The sequence below is a fragment of the Castor canadensis genome, chromosome 4 (assembly GCF_047511655.1).
Source record: "Castor canadensis chromosome 4, mCasCan1.hap1v2, whole genome shotgun sequence".
Taxonomy (NCBI): domain Eukaryota; kingdom Metazoa; phylum Chordata; class Mammalia; order Rodentia; family Castoridae; genus Castor; species Castor canadensis.
Genome location: NC_133389.1, coordinates 125,810,629 through 125,823,944, shown reverse-complemented (window position 1 = coordinate 125,823,944; position 13,316 = coordinate 125,810,629). Strand labels below are relative to the sequence as shown.

Below are 13,316 nucleotides of genomic sequence, written 5' to 3'. Positions count from 1 at the left end.
ATACATTACGATTACATTAAAATACAACTTTAAAAAAATAGACACTAATTATAATTTTCAAGGACATATGCACTGCATGAACTTTAAAAATTTTAAATCCAATAGAAATATGCTGAATAATAATAATTCTTATAACCACATTTACTTTTTTAAAAAAGCTGAGTCATCTTTAGGGCATTTGAAGGATATTTTGATTTAAAAATTCCAACTAAATGCTGCGTAATTTCCAAAGCTAGTCTTCTAAACACTTTACCTAATTTACATTAAAGCAGAAAATTTCTGTTCACTTTTATAATTCTATTAGATAACAGACAAAACTTATTTTTGAAAAATACCAGCTCAGTTTGTCTAATTTCCCTCCCTCCCGTTCTCTCCCCTTCTTCCTTCCTTTCTTTCTAACTCAGGGCCTCATCTGAATCATACTCCAGTCCTTTCTTGCTTCAGTTATTTCTCAGACTGGGTCTCATACTTTTAGCCAGGGGCCAGCTGTGACCCACGATCCTCTACCCACACCTCCTGCATAGCTGGGATGTCAATTTTTTTTTTTTTGCAGTACTAGGACTTGAACTCAGGGCCTCACACTTGCTAGATAGGCACTCTACCACTTGTGCCACTCCACCAGCCCTTTTTTGTGTTAAGCATTTTCGAGATAAAGTCTTAAGAACTATTTATCCAGGCTGGCCTCCAACATCGATCTTCCTGATCTCTGCCTTCCAAGTAGCTAGGATTATAGGCGTGTCTGGGATGTCAAGTTTCTTAAAGAGAAAATCATTTTTTTCATACAGTAGTAACAGCAATGGTCTTATTATGATAGTTTCCCTTACCTCTGGTTTGAAACTAAGGATATTTACATTGTAGAACTGTTTTGATCAATTTCTAAAGGATATGAGATACACAATGCCAACATATTGTAAGCATAACACTAACACCATGACACGCAGCACTGTTGTAGAAACTGATAAAAGACGATGCAACTAAAAAAGGCAAATGCTGTGAGTAAATCTGGAATTAAGAGCGAGCGGCCCTGAGGAGACTGAATACTCTCTCTCAAAGGTAGTTTAAGATTAGGTTCCAAGCCAGGCACTGGTGGCTCATATCTATAATCCTACCTACTCAGGAGGCAAAGATCATGAGGATCGATGTTCAAAGCCAGCCAGGGCAAATAGTTCTTGAGACCCTATCTTGAAAAAACCCATCACAAAAAAAGAGATGGTGGGGTGGCTCAAAGTGTAGGCCCCGAGTTCAAACACTAGTACTGCAAAAAAATAGAAAAAAAAAAAAAAAGTAGGTTCCAGATTAAAGTCACTGTTACTGGTATTATGTAAAATACATTGTGGAGTATGAATTTTTCTACTAAACAGCACAGGACACAAGAAATTTCAAGGAAAAAGTTTTGACATTTTAATGCCAACAGTTATTTAACCACTTTGAAGATTTCTATAAAGTATCAGATGCATTCTTGCTGTCTTTGAACAAAAAAAGGCATTCTTAAATTCTTGCTTTCTGAGACAATCAGTCTGCTGCTTGCTGAAGACATGGTAGCTAAAGTGAGAGACAGACTACGGCCTTCTGATAGGGCAGTCATTCAGTCATTTTCGGTCACAGGGACCTGTGCCACTCATCACCTACCTTCCTGTCAACCAGCAAGTATCACTGACTGTGTGTGTTTTGGGGTGTGTGTGGCATTTTCAACATTACCAGCATAATTTTATTTAGTTTTCAAATTTATTGTAAACGGCAAATATAATAGCACAAGCCCTGTAAGTCAATATAAATGACTTTTTTTGGCGGGGGGGGGGGGGAAGGAGGAAGAAATAAGATTAAACCCAGGGCCTCCAGCATACTAGGTAAACTCTCTACCTCTTGAGCCATGCCCCAAGCCCTTCTGTTTTCATAATTTGCTCACTAACTCTACCCAGGCTGGCCTTTAGCTTGAGAGTCTTCTGCCTCTGCCTCCTGAGCAGCAGGGTTTATAGACGTGCATCACCATATCTGGCTAATAATATAAATGACTCACTCCGGGAAGAAAAAAAAAGGGCAGGCATATCAGTAGGATTCAAGGGTGGAAAACTAAGAATCAATCTAACTATTTGGCTTATAAAAATATGAATATAATCTTATGAAGCACCTACAGTGTGCTGTCACCATACTGGTCACTTAGTATGTTATTCCCAATCTTCATAAATAATCCTTGATGGGATTATTCTTGTTTTACAGAAGAGGAAACTGAGGCTTGAAGAGGTTGAATGAATGCCCAAGGTCACATAACAAGTGACAGAACTAGAATTCATACTCAGGTCATAATGGATGCGAAGTCTGGGCTCAGCACTACATGGAGGTGGCCGTCCATGTTGACAAAAGGCTTACTCTCTAGCAGTGTAGCATGGTAATGACATGAAATGACATCCTTTAGTGAAACACGAGAACCCAAAGGAAAACATGACTTTCATAGCAGATCCCTCTCCTAAGGCAAAGACTGACAAAGATTATGCAATACTATTTTACAAACCTTGAAAAGCTCAAACACCATGTGATAGAGATGGGATGGTACATAAACCACTTGTATTTGCTGTCCTGGTGATTTTGCTACAGAGCAGAAGAGAAAAATATGAAAGTACAGAGAGATGTACTTAAAGCATTCTTAAGAATAAATTGTGTAGTGATGAAAGGAAAACATTAACTATGGAGGGCAGTATTATTTGGGGGAGAATTGTCACACCATTTCTTCAAACTATTCATGTGTGAACCTCATACTCACAAACATTTATGGCTGACAATGACAAGAATCCTGTGGTTATTCCTCACAATTTGGCATAATGAATTAACCAACCCATCCTCCCACACTTTCCTGTGATGGTAAGTCTTTTTCAAGGACATTCAATCTTAGATAGAAATTATACTTTCCAAAGAGAGACTTAAAAAAAAAAAAAAGCCACTTTCTAAATGTTTCACATTGTCTATTTTACCTCAGGCATTTCTATGGATGTAGAACTGAAAAAAAAAATTAAGCTAGCATCAATTTCTCAAGGAGTACAAATTCTACATCCAAATATTTGATAGAGCTCAATTAGGTCAGGTGGAGACCTTTAGCAGAGCAAAGGAGACTCACCATGCTTTAGAATAATTTGACCAATACATCAACTCTAATTCAACCCATAATCAGACTCTGCTCTAAATAAACTTGGAACATGAATGGGACATCTGGAAAGTGCTCACAGAAGTTCAGGTTCCAGAGTATCATTTATGCATTGAGTCTATCATGAACCAAGACTCAATATGCTTCAGAAAGCCACCAAGCAAATTCTACTTTCAACTAGGTAAGTCAGTCTACTGCTCTCCCACTCTGAGTATTAGATTATGGCTTAGTAAAAGCCTATTTAATTTTATTTCTTCTGCCACATTCTTAAAAGTATCATTGTAACTCAGGAAATGTTTCTCTCTGTCAAACCACCATTTCTCCAGGAAAACAGTAAGACCCTTAATCTCCATCCAAGACATCTAAATTCTTTTTGTCCAAAAAGGTGAAAAGAAGACCCTCAGAAAGAAATGATGAGCATCTTTCTATCCTGTTTTACAGCCTCCGACTTGTGACTTTCTCAACAATAAAAAATGACTTACAACTCAAGAAGTAGAAAAAAGGATAAACCTTGTACTATTGAAGTATATCTAAAAGTCAAATGTAATTTTTGTTGGCATCATTTTTTCTATGACTACCAGAAAATAAAAAACAAGCAAAGAATCATAGTTAACAATTAAATCAAGGAAAATGGAGCAGAAAAGGCCAAACAGTTTTTCATAAGGAATTCGACTAAATTATCGTATATATACACACATACGTGTCTTGTATGATTGTTCTTCAGTCTATCCAGTGAAAAAGTTGATGAAAAAGTCCTTTTCTATCAAAACAAATCTAAATTCTCTTATGACTCCTTCTCAAGTAGTCATAACACTAGTCACTGAGGAAAAGACAACACCAGGCAGGCTTACCATTTAGTTCTTCAAGTTCTAGTTCAGGAGAGTTAATATAATATAAATCACAAAGACGCCTAGCATTTTCATAGCCATCTAGTGTGAATCAAAACAAAACAAAAAAGAATTAAATAAATTTACTTCTGTTTTACGCAGTAAGATGGTAACAGCATTGACAAATGAGATTAAAACTCTCTATAGGAGAAAATACATTTAAATAATCTTAGTCTGGGGAAGGTCTTTCACATGACAAAGCCTAATAGCCATAAAAGAAAAATGACAGAACCACAAAAAGATAAATAACATCTGTATGTAAAAAGATATCATAAACCAACCAAAAGAAAAACAGCGGGTTAAAGAAAATATTTATAATATACTTATCAAAAACAGCTGGTGAGAGTTTGGGAAAAAGGCTCTTTTTTTGTTGTTGTTTGTTTTAAAACAGGCACTCTTACCCACTGTTTAAACCCTTTTTTTTTCTTTTTGAAGGTATCAAAATTTTAAATTCATTTAAATGTTTTAAATTCTAGAAATCTTGCCTTATAAAATACTAGCAAAATACTAAAAAAAACCAATTTAAGAGAATGTTCACTGAAATACTGCTGGTAGCACAAACAAATGAAAACAACCTAAGTGTACATCAAGAGGAGGGTAGATTAATACATACTGACACATTCTACATAGCCACTCAGAAACTTATGGTGTATCTATATATACTGACATAGTAAAATAGCTGTAAACTTGTAGAAAAACATATAGCGCATCCCATATTCTTAAAACAATAAAAATGTAAAACTAACAACAATTTTGTACATGGATATGCACACATGATACAAACAGAAAAAAAAAAGTATGAAAAAGTACAAAACCAAACTGTTAAGAATTATTGCTCCTAGTAGAAAGCATCAGAAAGGGTAGAGTAGGGGCCTGAACTTTTTGCAGGGAAACAGATACACTTGATAGAATCACCAAAGAATTGTATCAACAAAACATTCGTCTTATACATAATACACAATTAAAGTTATAAGGTGATTTTCAAACCGACACATCTGTTCCTAACATTTTCTCTCATTATATGAATAAATGTTTAACAGTAAGAAGCAACACTCAACATTTTGATTTCGGCATCCTTTTAGAAGGGAGAAATGTGTTTACCTTTAATAACTTCTACTACATTGCAGTTTGGATTTATGCTTCCAATGTGTTTTCGATGAGATGGACTTCCTTTTCCACCAAACAATAAAGCTACCAAAAAATAAACAATAAAATAAGCAAATGTACTGTATGCCCTTTTCCTGATCTGAGTACTGTTTCTCTAAATAGTACTCAAGAGTAGAACAAACACTGCTCTTAAGTATGAACATGGCATTTTATATTCAATAAAAAATACCGACTTTGTATGGCAGGCTATTTACTTTTCTTAGTAAGGAAAAAGATAAAAACTAAATGTTCTCTCTAAAGGGAAGATTTCTGAATAAATTTAAAATATGACAACACATTATCTACCTGCTTCTTTTAACTTTGGGACACTTACAGTGCTGATTGAGTAGCATTCTGATTGAAATGCGACTCATGTAGAATCGATCCAAAAAGTATTGAACATTCTGGCTGGTGACAGGATCCACTCCGAAGCTCTCCTTGTATTCAGTCACACCCTGAGCCATCGTGGGAATGACATCATTGTGTCGGTTTCTGATCCTTATCACAGTATCTGTAAAGCTAAACAAACCTATCTGTCAAAACAGCCAAATATTTGACAAGTGAATCTAAAGTACCTACTTAAGCAACTACAGCAGACAAGAAACCACTAGTTCAGTAAAAGAAACACCAGTGCATGTTTTCCTATACTTAATTGTCTCGGATCATAAAATATACCAAATCCACGAAGGTCTAAGGACCTCTACAATAAAACTTTTGAAATTTAATTCTTGTATTCCTGAGAGTAAGGCTGCCACTCAACACAATCATAAATGTGTTAAGGGTTTTCCTTAGCCTTTATCGACTATGGTCACCTGAGCAGTCACTATTAGGATGGTAGTTCAGGACACTCTGCATAAAAGGTGGCAGAGGACTTGCTTCTAGGGAACACATGATTTGTAGAAATCAAGATGAGTGAACAATGAAGCCTGTTTTGTTTTGGAACTATTCTCTAGGGCTCAATGACAGAGACTGCCACTTAGAAAGTTTTAAAAAAGTCTAATTTTACTCATCCTACGAGCTTATAAAATGGAAAAGTGCATTAAAAGAAAAATTTTCACATCATACAACCTTCCCATTTCTGTCACTTAGAAGACACTGCATGGTTAATTTAAGGAAACAAAATAAGTCTTAATGATGAAATAGCAAAACCCGTAACATAGTCACTTCCAGAATTCATAATTCAAAATGAGTACTTTCCCTCTCGGAGTCACCACCTAGAGTACTATTAACTTATTTCAATGATGTTCTCACTGCTCAAAACATGTTTGGAATTCCCTGTTGTAATTAATTTAGAAACCAAACTATTGGGCCAGGTGCTGGTAGCTCACGCCTGTAATCCTAGCTACTCAGGAGGCAGAGATCAGGAGGACCAAGGTTTGAACCCAGCCCAGGCAAATAGCACTTGAGACCCTATCTTGAGAAATCCTTCACAAAAAAAGCAATGGTAGAGTGGTTCAAGGTGTAGGCCCTGAGTTCAAAAAAATTAAAAAACAAAACAATTAAACCAAAATATAAACAAAATTCCTCGACAACAAACATTTCATAATTCCAGTCCCCTCTTTACTAATTTATTTCATCTTTCTCTTTTAATAAAAACTAGTATTGTTCTGCATGACTGCTCACCTATTTTTTAGGTTTAGCTCTGTTTTCAGATTTTATACCCTCTATAGAGGGTTCTAATGTTTACTTTTATGTAAGATTGCTTGGGTCCAAATCCTGGTCCTACCGTTTGCTAGGACTTCAAGTCACTTACCCTCTTCTTGCACAAATGCATTGTCTCTCAGTAGTTATTTTAAAACACTAAATGCATCACTAACATAAAATCTATTCCACACCTAGCCACAGAGTGAACTTGTGATGAATGTTATTTTCAGACCAAAAGCATGTTTAAAAAATGAAGTGCCATTCCCTTTAAAGACAGTACAAAAAATGTGTAGCAGTTTCTGAGGACAAGAAGTAGTTTTTAAGTTTTGAACAACATTCACTGGAATAAGCAGATAACTGCCTGAGGTGCAACTACTTGGGTTTATAAATTCCAGCATGCTGTTTATGAAATTGGTCAAATTACTTAACACTATCTTATAAGCTACAGGTCAAAGACACCCATAATCATGTTTTTATAGACCTTCCATATAACAAAAGAATTCTAATTAGTTACCAATCTTTCAGAATTGGGAGTTTTGCATTAAAAATCTAGACTTGCAGCTTTTCTTTGAAAACAAAAAACTCAAGATAATCTGGGCAGCAGTTGCACAAGGCAATGATCTGCTGGAAGGATCATGTTCTCTCCAGATTAACAGTCCAAGTGGAACTAAGGCCACATGAACTTTGACTTTTCTTACAGGAAAGAAGAACATGAAGCATTTCATGTATCCAGCTCAACTCACTAATTTATGTTAATTGCCTTGTACATTATGGGCTGCTTTAAATACATCTACTGCCATATGTTTGAAAGTAGTGGGAATGAAACTGTTTATTTCCCTCAAGTGGTCCAATAGCAGATTTAACACATTTACATTTTTATATGATGCTTAAAGGATATAAAAACTGTGTTCAGAATAGGGTCCAACGAGCATACTTACTCATAAACAGCTTTAGCATCTTCAGCGCTTTTGTCCTTAAAATCAAGAAGTTCCTGAAGACTCTGGATATACCTAAAATGCAAATTAGTAGGGTCAAGTTTGCTCTTTTACATCCCAAAAATTAAATATTGTGAAAGTCAGCTCAAAAACTATTTTAAAATTTCTAATTTGGAATGTTGCCATAAATTATGGTTGAAGTGGGATTTTCGTATCCATTCATATTCGAAAAAAGTGCCCAGCACAAAGTAGTAGAAGGTACACATTTCTGCCTTTTAAAGCACAGGTCAGAGCTGAAGGGTGTAGCTCAGTGGTGGAGCACATGCCTAGCATGCATAAGGCCAATCCTCAGCACAGAAAAAAAAACCAAAACGCATAGGTCAAACTTGATTTAATAGTTTCTATTAATAGATCCTATTCCCTTTTGAGTTCTTTACCCTAAAATAGTTTTTCAGTCTTTTAAATCCATTGTACATTATAGGGCTATATACAATGGTAAATAATAATTATCATGATGCATCCCAGTACCGCCAGAAGAAAATAATAACTATCATGAGAACTGAATTTGTCACCGCTAAACTATGTGATCCTGGACAAATACTTGTCTTAGTCTCAGTAAAATAAGAACAGCTTCCCTTGCTTTAAGAGTCTACTCTAACTTATGTTTGAAAGCAACTGAGGCCAATAGGAAAAGGGGACCAGGAACTAGAGAAAAGGTTAGATCAAAAAGAATTAACCTAGAAGGTAACACCCACGCACAGGAAATCAATGTGAATCAATGCCCTGTATAACTATCCTTATCTCAACCAGCAAAACCCCTTGTTCCTTCCTATTATTGCTTATACTCTCTCTACAACAAAATTAGAGATAAGGGCAAAATAGTTTCTGCTGGGTATTGAGGGGCGGGGAGCGGGAGGGGGTGGAGTGGGTGGTAAGGGAGGGGGTGGGGGCAGGGGGGAGAAATGAACCAAGCCTTGTATGCACATATGAATAATAAAAGAAAAATGAAAAAAAAAAAAAATAAAAAATAAATAAAACTTTAACTTTAGACATTCGGTCCAGTCAAAAACATTTTATTGAAAGTCTATAATTTACCATATGCTTCTTTTAAACAGAGCTGAACGAAACACAAACACCACGAAATGAGCCAGGCACAGTGGTTCACGCCTGTACTGCCACTCTGAAGTGGGTAGGCGGAGATGGGGAAGAGGATCAGAGTTCCAGGCTACTGCAGGAAGCATAAATAGGAAGACAACAGTTCAGGCCCACAGGCCAGCATGGGAAGAAAACAAAACCCTATCTCAAAAATAACCAGGGCAAAAAGGATTGGAGGCATGGCTCAAGCAGTAGAGTACGTACCTAGTAAGCACAAAGCCCTGAGTTCAAACCCCAATAAACCAAAAAAAAAGTCAAAAAACACTGGTTTTCAATTTCCCTTACAATTCAAGGTAGCAAAGCACTAATGACCAAAATAAGAAAAGCCAAACAACTTTCATGTAGCCAGGTACAATGGCACTGTACAGCAGGGGTTAAAAATACCTCACAGCTATTCAACTACCCTGACCTGCTTGGCTTGTCTGTAAGCACTTTATCCACAACTGCCCTAATTTAGCAGGCACCCAGGGGCAATGCAAGTGTTTTAAGATCTGAAAGTACACATGGTGGTTTGGAAAGCTGTTTTCCAGACAAAGCAAGAGGCCTCACTGTGCTCTAGGTTGAGTGATTATGATGGGTGCTGTTCTGTTCTAAGCCTTAATTTTCTCTTCATGAACAAGAAAAACTATGCTCATTATTCAATAGGTATTTGAATACCTGTCCCATGCTAGGCAAGACCAACTTAAAAAAGTAGGACATGCAATTTTTAATGAAGAATTTTAAGGCACAGAAAAAAAACTTCCTTTGAAAATTCTGTTTTCTCCTTTATATTCATGGTACTTTCTAAACCTATGCCTCTTACTTAAGCCACATTTATAACAGTTCCATACTTGAACTAGCTAGCCTATTTCTTACATATGTAGCAGTCAAAACTTCATTTGCATATTTTTAACTGATGCTAGATCAGCTTCTCTCACAAACTATGCCTACCAAAGGAAAGTCAAGATGCCCATGAATCGTAAGCTTTCTAATTTAAAGCTTAACTCTGGCCAAATCTTTAAAAGAGTAATACTAAAATGAATTTTAAAAGGCTGCAGATCCCCACATATGAACACACACCCTTAAAACCTTTACTGTCATTTTGAGGAATAGGAATCACAATTTCTATATAATTCTAACAACTGTGTTTTAAATGGAAGAATATGATCAGTACTCACTGAATGCACACATTAAAATATCACAATGAACCTATTAATATATACAATAAAATATGTTAATAAGACAAGAAAAGTTTTAACTTTTGTGACTTACAAAAAGATAAACTTCAATAAAATAAATTCACTTTATAAAAAATATATATGCCCTTGAGTACATTTCATCATGTGATGACAGCCTGGTGAGACAGCCAAACTTGGGCTTGAATCCCAGAGCTCCACTATCAGTGGAAGGACTTCATTCTTTAAGTGCCTCAGCTTCCTCACTTCTAAAATGGAGTTAATAATACCTACTGACTAGGGCTATTGAAGAATGAAAGATAATGAATGTATAAATATCTAGCTATCAACCAATGCTAGATATTTTTCTTATCCCTGCAGATTTAATAACATAAATCTTAAATTTAGTATCTGTATATTTCTGTACAGGTCTGATTGTTTTTTTTTCAAAACCAAGGAGTGGTAAAGTCCAGGATTAAGAAGGTAAACCTAAACTGGGGGTGATGGCATACACTTTTAATCAGGAGGTGGCAATAGAAGGATCGTAAGTTGGAGGGCCAGCTTGAGCTGTTTCCAAAAAAAAAGCCTAGGTTGTGTGCATGCACATACACACAGCAAAGGAGAACTACTGCTATTACCTTAAGATTCCACTGAAGAGTAAAGAAAAAAATTGCTTTAACCTTGAGAAAAGTCTGTAAGTTCACAGAAATTGCAGAGTATGGGAATCTTACCAGCTTTGTACCAACTGAACAGATGGGGTCCTGAGAAGGTTATCTGGAAGGAGACTGATTTCTTTCATTATGTTTGCCAATCTAACAGGCAACTCTTGGCGCAGAAACATAAATGAGGTCTTTTCACAAGCATTTACTGACCCTGCAACCAAACACAGTGGGAACAGCGGTAAGTAGAAGCCATAGATCATCTGAAGCCAGGAAACAGAGAGAAAACCCAGAGTGGCAGAATCTCTGTAATGATGGGGAAGGGACTAGGAGACAAAGGTATGTCCAGGTCTAAAGTTATCATGAACCCAGAATGATCTTCCAATTCCTGATACCCAATGTCTCTGTAAAACAGTAGATACTTTTCTATATCCCTATTTCCATCCTTACAATCCATCTTCGAACTAAGATAACTTAAGCATGTCTGAGTAAGGCTCAGAACCAAACAGTAGAACCTAGAAATGCCAACTAATATAGCTAGCTGCTGTTATGGTTTAGAAAATTTGCTTCCTAGCAGGGTGCTGGTGGTTCATGCCTGTAATCCTAGCTACTCAGGAGGCAGAGATCAGGAAGATCTCAGTTCGAAGCCAGCCCAAGAAAACAGTTCGCAAGACCCTATCTGGAAAAAAACCCTTCACAAAAAAAAAGGTTGGAGGGGTGGGCCAAGGTGTAGGCCCTGAGTTCAAACCTCAGTGTCACCAAAAAACAAAATTTAAAGTAGGAAAAATTGTTTCCTAATTCTAGATTCATAAAGAGTGTACATCTATCTAAGAAACAATAATTTTGATTGGTGCATGGATTCAATGATTCCATATATAACCACTAATACTAATGACCATAAACAATGACAACAGAAGGCAAAACCCACCATCTCCAAGTAGGACCTAGTCAATTGTCTGATTCCTAGGAAGTCACCTGCCCCTTTCTGCACTCCTGTATCATGATGCTTTACACAACAGCTGTAGAACGTCCCCAGGCAAGCAGTTTCACTTAAAGTTAAAACTAAAAAGTCCTATTTCAGCAATGCATTTTAAGCTAATCCAATCTTGCTGCTTTAGCATACGAAACCTTAGCAAAAAACTACACTCTTAACAGCAGGAATCACCGTATAAAAAGAAAACATTTTGTGAAAGTTCAATGGCATACTTGTGAACAAAGTCAAATTCACCCTTCATCCACAAAACACTCATTAAAAGCAGAAACAAAAACTGAGGGTTTTGGGTTTTAAAAAAAGCCTGCCACTGCAAACCACAGTTTTAAGATAAAGCTTAAATTTAATGCCAGCCATGTTGGTTATCTTCCAAGCCTGTAAGAATGTTTGTCACCTGATAGCACTCACAATTCAGACATTAACTTTTCCTAACTGAAACTTTAGTAGGACTTTATCGCAGTGTAATATTAAGTTTCTCCTTAATATGATGATGACGATGAGAGGTCATCATCCCCATGAGAAATCAAAGCCAAAAAAAAATGCCTAACTCTGCAATGCTTTCTGCCATCTGTCACACACCTTCCAGAGAAAGCCAGGGTTTAAAGTGGCACAGTCGGCACCCCCTTGGACTCGTGCACGTTACACGTTCTTGCGACCTGTGCCGCTGGTAACGTGCGGTGGGTGGAACCCCCCCCTCAAACCACTGGCAAAGACAACACTCTCCAGAAACCCTGCGCCGGTTACAACTTGCTTGCTGGCACCGCGCCAGCGGTGTGCAATCACCGTCCGCGCGCAGACCCCGCACGCGACACCGGAGGAGCCGGCCTGGCCCTGGGCGCGCACCTGCACGCTGGCGCAGGGAGGCGGCACCGCGCTCCGCGCTGCAAGGGTTGTTTACCGACCGCAGAGCGTTTAAAAGCCACACGCCCCAGTTATTTAGCAAGGAAGGAAGCGCCTTACCGCGCAGGGGGAGGCGACGCGCAGGAGGGGGGCGCCCCCGGGGCTAGAGGGAGCCAGCGCGGCCCGCCCAGGCCGCGCACAAAGGCCCGAGGCCCGAGCCGCACTCACCGAAGTCCAGGAACTGCTTCATGGAGAGCGGCGACGGCGAGAAGCGCGCGTAGAAATCTACTTGGCCCGGAACGCCGAGTTCCGACGGCGGGCCGGAGCCCGAATCCGAGGCGAGGCTGCGGCTGGCGCTGGGGCTGGCGGTGCGCGGCCGGGAGCCGGGGCCGGCCGGGGTGGCCCCGCGCAGCAGCCGCGCCAGCCTCATGCCGAGCCCCGCCGGAGGAGCCGGAGCCCCCAGGCGCCAGCTCGCCGCTCCTCGCAGAGGCCAGGCACGACGTGCCAGACGTGGCGGGCCGCGGGGGCGGGCTCCGGCTGTCACCGCTGCAACCCCACCCCCTCGCCAGAGCCCTGCCTCTTTAGGGGCGGGGCCTGGAAAGGGGAGGGGCGAGCGGGCAGTCGCTATGGGAGCCAGAGGCAGCTCCGCCTACTGGGTGGGGCCACTGAGGCATACGGCGACTGGATTGGTCCTTGAGCGCCCAGCGATCATCCTGTGCGGTGACCCTTCACCAGCTCCTGGGACGCTTGCGGGTGCTATCGCAAATCT

At 39.0% G+C, this 13,316-nt stretch overlaps 1 protein-coding gene across 2 annotated transcripts in view; it reads right to left on the bottom strand.

The window, feature by feature from the left end:
- The window catches only part of Pdk1 (pyruvate dehydrogenase kinase 1), a 31,476-nt gene extending 18,484 nt beyond the window's left edge, over positions 1 to 12,992 (bottom strand). The window contains exons 1-7 of one of the 2 annotated variants that reach the window (XM_020184270.2): positions 12,776 to 12,992; positions 10,789 to 10,930; positions 7,752 to 7,823; positions 5,504 to 5,688; positions 5,125 to 5,214; positions 3,988 to 4,065; positions 2,510 to 2,586 (exon numbers count right to left, since the gene is read on the bottom strand). In XM_020184270.2, coding sequence (XP_020039859.1) covers positions 2,510 to 2,586; positions 3,988 to 4,065; positions 5,125 to 5,214; positions 5,504 to 5,688; positions 7,752 to 7,823; positions 10,789 to 10,930; positions 12,776 to 12,977 — 846 coding nt within the window. In that variant the 5' untranslated portion in view covers positions 12,978 to 12,992. The remainder of the gene's footprint in view (positions 1 to 2,509; positions 2,587 to 3,987; positions 4,066 to 5,124; positions 5,215 to 5,503; positions 5,689 to 7,751; positions 7,824 to 10,788; positions 10,931 to 12,775) is intronic. The other variant, XM_074071112.1, reaches the window with a different exon arrangement.
- Positions 12,993 to 13,316: the final 324 nt, after the last annotated feature.